This window comes from Schistocerca gregaria, chromosome 1, assembly GCF_023897955.1.
Source record: "Schistocerca gregaria isolate iqSchGreg1 chromosome 1, iqSchGreg1.2, whole genome shotgun sequence".
Taxonomy (NCBI): Eukaryota; Metazoa; Arthropoda; class Insecta; order Orthoptera; family Acrididae; genus Schistocerca; species Schistocerca gregaria.
The window spans coordinates 489,532,682-489,545,818 of NC_064920.1; the positions used below are offsets into that span (position 1 = coordinate 489,532,682).

At 41.1% G+C, this 13,137-nt stretch overlaps 1 protein-coding gene across 2 annotated transcripts in view; it reads right to left on the minus strand.

Annotated features, from left to right (window-relative positions):
* The window catches only part of LOC126353820 (syntenin-1-like), a 36,393-nt gene that overhangs the window by 6,640 nt on the left and 16,616 nt on the right, over nt 1-13,137 (minus strand). For both annotated transcript variants that reach the window (XM_050002947.1, XM_050002940.1), the window contains exon 6: nt 12,048-12,283. In XM_050002947.1, the coding sequence (XP_049858904.1) occupies nt 12,048-12,283 (236 nt within the window). The remainder of the gene's footprint in view (nt 1-12,047; nt 12,284-13,137) is intronic.

Here is a 13,137-nt window from a genome sequence, read left to right on the forward strand (position 1 = left end):
CTCTTCTCCTTTTTGAATTATTGCCATTTTTTTTAATTTTAAAAGTGCATAATATTAAGTACAAAGACTTCTCCTTCTGCAATTAGGTTCAGCTTATCATAAAAATGTATGGTAGAAGTATTCATGAAGCTACTTCCTTTACTTTGTACTTAAATTTTGTAGAACGAATTTGATTAACTGATCTTCATTATTAAGCTACAAAGCCAAGATACTAGCACAATATTGATTACATGTAGTAATTAAGCTTGGAGTATGGCACTCAATTTATTAAAATCTCACCGACCATCACATCCATCCTCAGAGTTGGAAAATGCTGACGGAATTTGCATTTTACAGTGTTGGTGAAACAAAAGACCATCAAAGGGCACCATGGATGTCGGGAATCGAACTCTGCTGTAACTAGCGGGTGTGATACCAGCAACATCTCACAGTCTGGTTGGAATCCAGTCAGCAAGTACACACAATACCAAAAGTCACAGCACATGAAGTTGGCTGGGTTGGTCATCAAAATATAGTGCAGAAAATGGAAACTATAACTATACTGAACACATGGAAGCTCACTATTAAGTGGCACAAAGTTTGAAGATAATATGGTAATTTTACAAAGGTACAGAAATTAAAAACAGATGGTTCAGAGACAACAACTACCCTCGGTTCAAAATTTGAGAGTTATCTGGTTAAGGATTTTATACAACATAATGAAGTTAGCCCTCAACAACTAACAATGAAATAAATAATATTGTAGGCATAAAGGGTGCTGGCTGAGTGTTGCTGCTGACAGTGGAAGGAGTTTTGGAGTAAATGTTTCCTTCACTGTTCACATCAAGCATATATAAAGAACAAAGTGTGTGCACCTGGGAGATTATTCTATTGTTTTCAGTCACACAGAAATATGCCAAGTTCCCCTACAGATTGTGCTGCGATTTTGTATGCCACAGCGGCCACTTAAGACCCAAATTCTGTTAAAGATGACTTGCACTCTTGTGTTTCGGTCAAATGCTATAGTGCTTCTAGCTTCTGAAATCGTGTAAAAGTAAACTTAATTCAATTAATAATTTATTTGGAAAGCCCATTTTCATTCTTTATGTATTGTTTTGTGTGCTACCTGCTGTAATATAGAAAACCATGTGGCAAGCATCTGAGATTATTCTCTACTTTTAAGGTGAGCAATTAACTTTACATAATTACTAACACAGCACAGAAATCACCTCTAAAATGTGTCAAGTGCTCTGGGTGACAAGAAATTCTTCAACACGGATACTTGTGCATGTGAAATTTAGACACAAATATACTGATCTGACACAAATATTTTTATCAGTTAAACAGCAGCACATTTTTATTTATTGTCTAAGTTCCAGACTTCTTGGCATTATTCTGAGTTAGAACATTTTATTTCAGTTTCAGTGAGCTTAGTAATGGACCTTCAGGAACAGCATCTTCTCCATCACTATCTGGCTGTTCACAAGAAAATTTTTTCAGCCCCTGTAAAAGGCTGTGGTATCCAAAAACTGCATAAGCCTACCAAACAATAACTACATTTCAACTTAAAAACTAAATAACCGAACTGAATAATTCCTACCCGCCACAGCACAATATACTGTGTTCGAACATTATGAATTACCTTAATGAAAACGATTTATTGACAAATAGCCAATGTGGATTCAGAAAAAATCATTCTTGTGAAACACAACTAGCTATTTAATCTCATGAAGAAATTAGTGCTACAAACAGGGTATGTCAAATTGATTCCACATTTTTAAATTTCCAGAAGACTTCTAACACCATTCCTCACAAGCAACTTATAATCAAATTGTGTTCCTATGTATCATCCCAGTCTGAGACTGGATTTGTGAGTTCCCGTCAAAAAGGTCACAGCAGTAACTGATGGAAAGACATCAAGTAAAACAGAAGTAATATCTGACATTCCCCAAGGAAGTGTTACAGGCCTCTGCATTCCTGATCTACATAAACAATTTAGGAGATAATCTAAGCAGCCTTCTTCAACTGTTTGCAGGTGATGCTGTCATGTATCATCTTATGAAGTTACCAGATAATTAAAATCAATTGCAAAATGATTTAGGCAAGTTATCCGAATGGTGTGAAAAGAGGCAACTGACTCTAAATAACAAAAATTGTGAAGTTATCCATATGAATACTAAAAGAAATCTGCTACATTTCTGTTACAAGATAGATCATACAATTCTGAAGGACGTGAATTCAACTACATACTTAGGGATTGCAATTACGAGTAACTTAACTTGGAATGATAACATAGATAATATTATGGACAAAGAGAACCAAAGACTGATTTATTGTCAGAACACTTGGAAAATAGTTCTACTAAAGGGACTGCCTACGCTATGCTTATCTAAGGTGTATATGTGGACAAGGAAAAAAAAAAAAAACTTTCTCCCAGGTGAAAATATACTTTTTCTATGTTAAGTGACAGTATACTTTCCCTCGGAACTGTAAAATCTGTCAATCATTTGAATGGTTATGGTTATGGTTTTATACATCGGCTTATAATTTCCCGGCACTTTAGAAAACGCAATACAGGTGGGGGGGGGGGGGGGGGGGGGGCAATGGAATGTTCTTTGATATGCAGCAACATGTACACTGAATATTTTCATATTACAAAAGTATAAATTCGCATTCCATCGAACACCGCATGTTACTTTCCGAAGCATTGAAATCGATATTGCGATCCGCTTTCGTAAGCCAGTCATAGCTCATGTCACGATATCTCGACAGCCGATAACAGCAGATATTCAGAGCATAGGACAAGTGACGTAGTCAGTCAATAGCAACTGTTGAGTAGCACAAACATACAAATAGGAAAAGTCAATGGTTTAAAATAATATACATAGTGTTGTTACAAGAAAGCAAAGCTTTCATATATAATATTTGTCTCCAAGATTAATAAGCTACAAGAGAAGCTAAGCTTTCACATATAAAGTTGAGCTTTTTTGCGTGTTTTACACTTTAAGATAGATCACACAAATGTGCCAGTAAAATATTTTAATACCGAGTGCCAGTAAAATATTTTAATACTGACATAAATCTCTGATCTTCTGGGTTCAAAATTCTTCTGAATGGCTTGTCATCAAAGAGTTGACTTTTAAATGAGAGTCAAACGCTCTGCGATTTAAGAAATTCATCGTACATTCTCGCATATAGTTCATCTCACGTAAAAGGAAATTTACTTCAAAAATAACGCTTTTCAAACCACAATTTGAAATATTTTCCCACAATCTGTTAGAAAAAGATTTGTTCCAGCAGCTGCCAGAGAGCGCAAGATAATAGGTGACACCACGCTTGCGCAGCTACGATGACATAGGAAGCCCATATGCTCCTATGTGTAAAATATTAAAATGTCGAAAGTTATGTCATAAAAGAAATAAAACATCAGAGGATACTCCAAAAGCATCAGAATTTCGTGACCCATACTGAAATAAATAATTTGCCTTAAAGTGCATATTCGTGTATCTAGATTCCCAATGAAGTAGGCCTTGACAGATATTAAGCTTTTCAGTGTGGTTCTCGGGATGTAAATTTTCTTGGAGTACCAGTACTGTGTTATCTCCTGTTTGGTTCTTTATTATAGCATAATGCTATATGCACTAGAAGATGAGAACGTGCACTTGAAGTGCACTGAACAGTCGAGACTAGCCAATAGTGTGGAATTAAACACTTCATTTCAAATAAACTGGCTGCCTCAGCAGAAAAGATAAATAAAAGTCGAATTTCTTTAGCAAAGCGACAAAAATAACTTCATTGTTCTGCAAGGTGATTACTGCTCGATTATCAGAAAGGTGTAAATAAAATAAAATCTGAAACTAATAACATATTTTAGCCAGCTGTAATTATGTGAATGTATATTAATTCATCTTGATAGCTCCCAGTCACAGAAATCACTTCCTTCCCCCCCCCCCCCCCCCCCCCCAAATTGACGTGAGCAGTAAACAAAGACGGAACAGAAAAATCACTAAATGTAAACACGGATCATGTGGAGACTCCCCCCCCCCCCCCCCCCACTATAACTCAGACTGCTCTGCACAACAGACCCTGATCTATTTCAACCAGGGCAATACTAGATGAAGGGCATCCCACCGCATCCCTAGACTGTTTAGGATAGGTGGTCAAAAATTATAAAAAAAAGAAAAAAAAAGACTTTTCAAAAATTTGTTCATTTTGTAGCACATATCTTTCTGAAGAGTGTGATGCATAAAACATATAACTTTGAGGATGTGTAAGAAGTGTTATTTGGTCTTAAGTATGCCAAAGTGCAGTGCCACGCCTCTTCACACAGCATTCTTCTACCACGTCACTGTATTTCGCACTGTGGAACTCAAATGTGTATATTTTATAATGGATACCATCAAACTCTATTAAGGATAGCGGAAATTGAAACGTCCTGGGGCGTCTCTCCTGCTCCCAGTTGGCCGGTTTGACATCCTGCCCCTCTCTCTCTCTCTCTCTCTCTCTCTCTCTCTCTCTCTCTCTCTCTCTCTTTTTTTTTTTTTTTTTTACCTTGCAATTAATACCAGATGGGGTTATTGGTAACCAGAAGAGCAAGAACGCTTCAGAAAATTTGGACTCTTTATTGCCTATTAGCTAATAACTTCCTGTCTTGTGTGACATAAAATTAAACATAGGGTACATAAAACCAGACAATGGAAAATCCAGAATGGACTGTAACAATATGAGAGAAGGAAAGTTGCTACTCAACATATAGCGGAGATGCTGAGTCGCAATAGGCACAATAAAAAGATTCACACAATCATAGCTTTTGGCCATTAAGGCCACACACACACACACACACACACACACGTCTGCAGTCTCAGAGAGCTGCAACTACACTGCAAGCAGCCGCACCAGTGCATGATGGGAGTGGCGACCGGGTGGGGGTAAGGTGGAGGCTGGGGTGGGAAAGGGGAGGGATAGCATGGTGGGTGTGGCGGACAGTGAAGTGTTGCAGTTTACACGGAGGGCAGGAGAGAAGGTATGGAGCGGGGAGGGGATAAGTAGCAGAAAGGAGAGAAATAAAAATAAATTAAAAGACTGGGTGTAGCGGTGAAATGACTGCTGTGTAGTGATGGAATGGAAACAGGGAGGGGGATGGATGGGTGAGGACAGTGACTAATGAAGGTTGAGGCTAGGAGGGTTACAGGAACACAGGATATTTTGCAGGGAAAGTTCCCACCTGCGCATTTCAGAAAAGCTGGTGTTGGTGGGAAGGATCCATATGCCACAGGCTGTGAAGCAATCATTGAGATGAGGGGTTATCATGTTTGGCATTGTGTTCAGCAACAGGGTGGTCCACTTGTTTTTGGCCACAGTTTGTTGGTGGTCATTCATGCGGTCAGAGAGCTTGTTGTTTGTCATGGCTACATAGAATGCAGCACAGAGGTTGTAGCTCAGCTTGTAAATCACATGACTGGTTTCAGAGGTAGCCCTACCTTTGATGGGATAGATGATGTTAGTGACCAGACTGGAGTGGATGGTGGTAGGACGGTGTATGGGACAGGTCTTGCATCTATGTCTATTACAGGGGTATGAGCCATGAGGTAAGGCATTGGGAGCAGGGGTTGAGTAAGGATGGACGAGTATATTGTGTACGTTCGGTGGACGATGGGATACCACAGTAGGAGGGGTGGGAAGGATAGTGAGTAGGATATTTCTTATTTTAGGGCATGACGAGAGGTAAATGAAACACTGGCGGAGAATGTAATTCAGTTGCTCCAGTCCCTGATGGTACTGAGTTACAAGGGGAATGCTCCTCTGTGGTCAGACTGTGGGACTTTGGCAGGTGATGGGAAACTGGAAAAATAAGGCACAGGAGATTTGTTTTTGTACAAGGATGGGAGGATAATTACGTCAGTGAAGGCTTCAGTGAGACCCTCAGTATATTTAGAGAAGGACTGCTCATCACTGCAGATGCAACGACCATGGGTGACTAGGCTGTACGGAATGGACTTCTTGGTATGGAACAGGTAGCAGCTGTCGAAGTGGAGGTATTGCTGGTGGTTAGTAGGTTTGATATGGACGGAGGTATTTATGTAGCCTTCTATGAGGTGGAGGTCATCATCTAGGAAGGTGGCTTGTTGGGTTGAGTAGGACCAGGTGAAGCAAATGGAGGAGAAGTTACTGAGGTTATAGAGGAATGTGAATAACATGTCTTCGCCTTCAATCCAGATAGCAAAGATGTCATCAATGAATCTGAACCAGGTGAGGGGTTTAGGATACTGGGTTTTTAGGAAGGATTCCTCTAGATGGCCCATGAATAGGTTAGCATAGGATGGTGTCATGCAGGTGCCCACAGCTGTACCAAGGATTTGTTTGTAGGTAATGCTTTCAAAGGAGAATTAATTGTGGGTGAGGATATAGTTGGTCATGGGGACAAGGAAGGAGGTTGTTAGTCTGGAATCCAAAGGGCATCTGGAAAGGTAGAGTTCGATAGCAGTAAGGCCATGGGCATTAGGAATGTTAGTGCACAGGGAGGTGGCATCAATAGTTATGAGCAGGACACCGTGTGCTAAAGGGAAAGGAACTGTGGAGAGTCAGTCGAGAAAATGGTTGGTATCTTTTATATAGGAGGATAGGTTCCGGGTTGGTCTACAAGAGCTGAGATTCTCTCAGTGGGGACACAGTAACTGGCCACAATGGGGCGTCCTGGGTGGTTGGGTTTATGGACTTTAGGAAGCATGTAGAAGGTGGAAGTGAGTGGAGTGGTACGGGTAAGTAGAGAGATGGACTCTGGGGAGAGGTTCTGGGATGGGCCTAAGGATTTGAGAAGTGACTGGAGATCCTGCTGGATTGCTGGAATGGGATCACTGTGGCATGGTTTGTAGGTGGAAGTATCTGACAGCTGACTGAGTCCTTCTGCCACGTAATCCATGCAGTTCCAAACAACAGTGGTGGAGCCTTTGTCTGTAGGTAGGATAATAAGATCAGGATCAGTTTTTAGATGATGGACTGTGGTTCTTTCTGGGGATGTAAGGTTAGTATGCGAGTTGAGTGATTTGGGGAATCATGGTGAGGTAAGGTTCAAGAATAAGAAATTCTGGAAAGTTAACAGGGGGTGGATTGGAGGCAGTGGGGGTGGATAATGGTTGGATGGAGGAGTGAAACGATTTAGGCAAGGTTCAATATTGGTCTTTGGTTGAGTCTGATTGGAAGGATTGGTGGCGAAAAAGTGTTTCCACCATAGGGACCGGGAGAAGGAGAGAAGGTCTTTAACTAGTCCTGCATGGTTGAATTTGGGAGTTGCTGACAGCTGCCACCCGTTCCATACCAAGATGACCCTTCCATACAGCCTAGACACCTGTGGTCATCACATCTGCAGTGACAAGCAGTCCTTCTCTAAATATGCACTGGTGCTGCTGCTGCTCGCAGTGTAGTTGCAGCTCTCTGATACTGCAGACGTGTGTGCAAGTTGCGCTTGTGTGTGTGTGTGTGTGTGTGTGTGTGTGTGTGTGTGTGTGTGTGTGTGTGTGTGTGTGCGTGCGTGTGTGCGCGTGTGTGCGTGTGTGTGGGCACACGCGCGTGTACTGCTGACAAAGGCCTTAATGTCCGAAAGCTATGATTGTGTGAACCTTTTTATTGTGCCTATAGTGACTCAGCATCTCCGCTATATGGTGAGTAGCAATTTTCCTTCTCTCGTATTGATACATAAAACCAGTATAGACAAGAGACAAGCAACACTTTTATTCAGTCCTTAGCTCCGAGCATTTTTTCTATCTAATCTTGCTATAGCTTTACATGGCGTGCTTTCCATGCTGCGAAAGAATCTATTACCTCATCAAAATTCATCTAACGTTTTGCTACGTGAAAAATCGAAATGTAGTTGTCTAATACTGTAAAAGCTGTTAATACAAATAGTACCCAAGACTGGTGTGGTTTCTCAATTTGATTACGTCTATTTTGTCACTGTCTACTAGATAAAAGAAAATAGTCCTTTCTAATATTGCAGCAATTGTAACCCACACCAAATAAGTGAGACTGTTTTGGTAATAATGGTCATTTTTATAATACGTCAAAAAAAAAAAAAAAAAAAAAAAAAAAAAAAATCGTGAAGTACCAATATGATATGCCTATTTGGCCTATTACAAGCAAAAAGGTTTATGTTAGGAAATAGTTTCACATTTCATTCATTTGCTCCAGTTTCACAAGCATGAGATTGAAAAGTAGTAGTATGAAATTTTGTATAAATATGGAATAATCATATTCTTCCATAATTTGTGTGATGTGCCCGTTTCTTCTCCTTCCTTGTTCTAACAAACAATCTTCTCATCACTAATTCTGTAACTATTCCTATCACTGACAAAACTCATTCTCCAGTTAACTCTACTAACCCTGACAGAATGGGACCCATAACCGTCGCAGTCTGGTCCCTTCAATCCCACAAACCAAACAACCTGACAGAATCACCGATTTAGTTATCCAGCGATTATTCTCCAGTTAGAAGTTATTATGTGTTCATACAATGTGTTTTCCGTGCTACTCTGAGAATAGAACTTAAGTGGCTGCTAGCCAGGGACTGTACAACTTGCCCCTTCTAGGTAGTGATCTGGTCAAAAATTTTCTGTCAAAATTTCATTTTCTTGTATACACCGGGAAGATAATACGTGATCTTTCTACCCGTTATTCCTGTTAGTCATTTATTTCCACTCTGGTAGTCTAAATCTATGGACTTAGTTATTAATTACACTCCTGGAAATTGAAATAAGAACACCGTGAATTCATTGTCCCAGGAAGGGGAAACTTTATTGACACATTCCTGGGGTCAGATACATCACATGATCACACTGACAGAACCACAGGCACATAGATACAGGCAACAGAGCATGCACAATGTCGGCACTAGTACAGTGTACATCCACCTTTCGCAGCAATACAGGCTGCTATTCTCCCATGGAGACGATCGTAGAGATGCTGGATGTAGTCCCAAACATGCTCAATGGGGGACAGATCCGGAGATCTTGCTGGCCAGGGTAGTTGACTTACACCTTCTAGAGCACGTTGGGTGGCACGGGATACATGCGGACGTGCATTGTCCTGTTGGAATAGCAAGTTCCCTTGCCGGTCTAGGAATGGTAGAATGACGGGTTCGATGACGGTTTGGATGTACTGTGCACTATTCAGTGTCCCCTCAACGATCACCAGAGGTGTACGGCCAGTGTAGGAGATCGCTCCCCACACCATGATGCAGGGTGTTGGCCCTGTGTGCCTCGGTCGTATGCAGTCCTGATTGTGGCGCTCACCTGCACGGCACCAAACACGCATACGACCATCATTGGCACCAAGGCAGAAGCGACTCTCATCGCTGAAGACGACACGTCTCCATTCGTCCCTCCATTCACGCCTGTCGCGACACCACTGGAGGCGGGTGCATGATGTTGGGGCGTGAGCGGAAGACGGCCTAACGGTGTGCGGGACCTAGCCCAGCTTCATGGAGACGGTTGCGAATGGTCCTCGCCGATACCCCAGGAGCAACAGTGTCCCTAATTTGCTGGGAAGTGGCGGTGCGGTCCCCTAAGGCACTGCGTAGGATCCTACGGTCTTGGCGTGCATCCGTGCGTCGCTGCGGTCCGGTCCCAGGTCGACGGGCACGTGCACCTTCCGCCGCCCCACGTGTTGAGCAATTCGGCGGTACGTCCACCCGGCCTCCCGCATGCCCACTATACGCCCTCGCTCAAAGTCCTTCAACTGCACATACGGTTCACGTCCAAGCTGTCGCGGCATGCTACCAGTGTTAAAGACTGCGATGGAGCTCCGTATGCCACGGCAAACTGGCTGACACTGACGGTGGCGTTGCACAAATGCTGCGCAGCTAGCGCCATTCGACGGCCAACAGCGCTGTTCCTGGTGTGTCCACTGTGCCGCGTGTGTGATCATTGCTTGTACAGCCCTCTCGCAGTGTCCGGAGCAAGTATGGTGGGTCTGACACACAGGTGTCAATGTGTTCTTTTTTCCATTTCCAGGAGTGTATAACAACACTGATCATTCGTATACCCAATCAATCACATAAACAAACAGCAGTTGGCATTCACCCATTCGGCTTTATTCTGCTCCGCTTGTATAGCCCTGTCCCCTTTTGTCTGCAGAAAAATTTGTTTCTAGATGCATTTCCCTGGCAGAGACATCACGTGCACCATGCTCGCATTCAAATATCAATTTATAATTCATTCAGAAATCAGCTTGGAATGTGTTCAAAAACCAAAAGGGATGCATTTCGAAAACATCTAAATAATCGATAGACTAACATGCACTAGATACTAGGCACTATTTTTTTTCCTCTCAAGTATATGAATTTGCCCCCTCCCCCCCCCCCCCCCACCCCACACCACCCCAAAATTGCCACCCAGTTCAGATACCCTGGTTTGCTGCTTACACAGCCAACAGAGACATTTCTATAGCCAAAAGCAGGAGAAGGTACTACTATACGCGACTCAACTGCACATGCGCATGAGCCCGCTCGTAACTGTTGAAATGAATCGCTCATAACCGCTCAAATGAATCTAATGTAAACAGTTGTGTGACATCACGCTCATCGGAGGTAATTTGTTGTTCAGGAGCATTGCATAGTCTTCCTAAAGCCTTTCATACATTTTGCTGTTGGCAGACGCTTTTATGAGCTCTGTGTGTATTTATGTGGCACACTTCCTTTGCAAATTAAGTTTTATTCTCTCATTCATGTTTTGTAGCTGCAGTATTATTCTGCAGTAGGGAGATACAGAAATAGACATTGTTAGAGTATTGGTTCTTACCAGTCAAATTTATAAAAAAATTAACTGGAAACTAAAACAATGAATAATTTGCAGAATTCTAAAAAATTACCACGGTTCTCCCGGTTTTCTGCCGGATGAAAAAATTCCCGGGTCTTTCCTAAATCTCCCAGTTTTCCCGGGTCATATACACCCTATTATCCAATCTCTTATGGAATACTCTTGCATGGCACAGGATCCGCATCAGATAGGATTGACAGGGCAAGTCAAAAAACTTCTGAGAAGGGCAGCTCATTTTTTGTTATTGCAAAGTAGGGGACAGAGTGCCAAAGATATGATATTTGAATTGGGGTGGAAATCATTAAAACATTGGCATTTTTCACTGTGGTATGGTCTTCTCATTAAATTTCAATTATCAACTTTCTCCTCCAAATGCGAAAATATTTTGTTGGCAGCCACATACATACAGAGAAATAATAATCATAACAAAATAGAGAAATCAGAGCACACAGGCAAAAATTTAAGTGTTTGTTTTTCCCGCACACTATTCGAGAGGGGAATGGTAGAGAAATAGCTTTCAGGTTGTGCAATGATCCTTCTGCTTGATAGTGAATTGCAAAGAAATCGTACAAATGTAGATGTAAGTGCAACAGTTCTGTACACTTATCACAAGGAAAGGAACCTTAAGAAATAGTGTGCAAATAGGATTGACAGAGACATGACAGTAAAAGGAGGAAGGATAGAGATAATTAAGTATGTAAATGATCAAGCAATATTGGCTAAAAGCAAGAAATGCAATTTATGATGGAGAGGATCATAAAAATGGGAAAAAAGGAGTGTGAAATGAGGACAAGTGTAGAACAGCCGGTGGCAAACAGAATTCTGAGGGAATTAAGGGATAAATTTCATCCCATGTTTTGCTTGGAGTGTAGTATTCTATAGCAGAAAACTAAAAAATAAAAAGGAAAAAATGTTGATGGTTTTGATGTGTGGTCTTACAAAAAAAAAATTCTAAAACTTGAATGGAGTGACAATGACAAATGAAGGACTTCTAATAATGAGAGAGAAACAAAAACCAGTGAAAATTATTAAACTGAGGAAATATAGACTGGGAAGAAATTGTCAGCAAGAGGATAAGTTTGTACAGGAGAGAGGAGCAGGAAGAAGATGAGTTGTAATGATGCACAACATGAAAATGGAAAAAGATTAATGGAGATGCTCAGAACACACTAAAGTGGAGACAGTCCTGCTGATACATGTCAAAAGACAGTATACATTAAACAAGAAGACTTTTTGTAAAATAATGCATTACACACTTACCTATCTCTTACAACAACAGATATGCCATTAACTGGGCTTTTGCGGAACAGGTCATGGACTTGATCCATTGAAAATCCTGCAACAATTGTACCATTTATCTGCAAAATCTGATCACCAAATCTAAGTCCAGCAAGTGCTGCAGGAGAGCCTTTCGTTACTAGGCACACAAAAACTCCTTTATCAATTGCCTTGACACGGACTCCCACTTTTCCTGCTGAATCCTTGCACAATGTAAGCTGTAGGATAGAAAAAGAAAATCTAGACTCTGCTGCACAAAATAAAATTAAAGCTAGACAAAATGAGATTAAGTATTGCACTTTACATTATGGAACCTTATTCAATCAAAACATGGAAAATCCAGGATGGAATGTAACAATATAATGAAAAGAATAGTTGCTACTCACCATATTGCGGAGATGCTGAGTTGCAGAAAGGCAGAACAAAAAGACTGTCGGAACATTAGCTTTTGGCCAAGTACGCCTTTGTCAAAAATTGACATGCACGCACACCCGTGCATGTGCGTGTGGGCAGTCTATTTTTGACAAAGGCCTTGTTGGCCGAAAGTTAACATTCTGACAGTATTTTTGTTGTGCCTTTCTGCGACTCAGCACCTCCACTATCTGTTGAGTAGGAATCTTACTTAAAGGTCTCATATTAAAAGGATGCAATTAATAGCGACTGGTGACACTCATTTCATGTTTTAATACAGTGTACAATGCATAGGACTACATTCATCTTAAACTTGAAAGTCTGAAAAACAAAGCTTTATGTCTGGTTTGAGAAAATGAAGTTTTATATTCCTGAAATATAGTCAATGCCGCTTATAGCTGCACATAATGACAGAAAAAAATTATTAAAATACAATTAAAAATTACAAGAACATAGACTGCCTGGCACTAATCACCTTCAGAAAGCATCATTTCTAATATGTACTATCAACAGAAACCAAGTATGAAATAACCATCCCAGTTTTTGGAACCTATTACGTTCATTCTTCAGGGGAAAAGAAGTTTTGGTTGGGTGTTGGGGGTGTTATAGGAGAATTCACTCAGATTCTAGGTTTCGGGGAACAACAAGGAGAGGCTAAGAT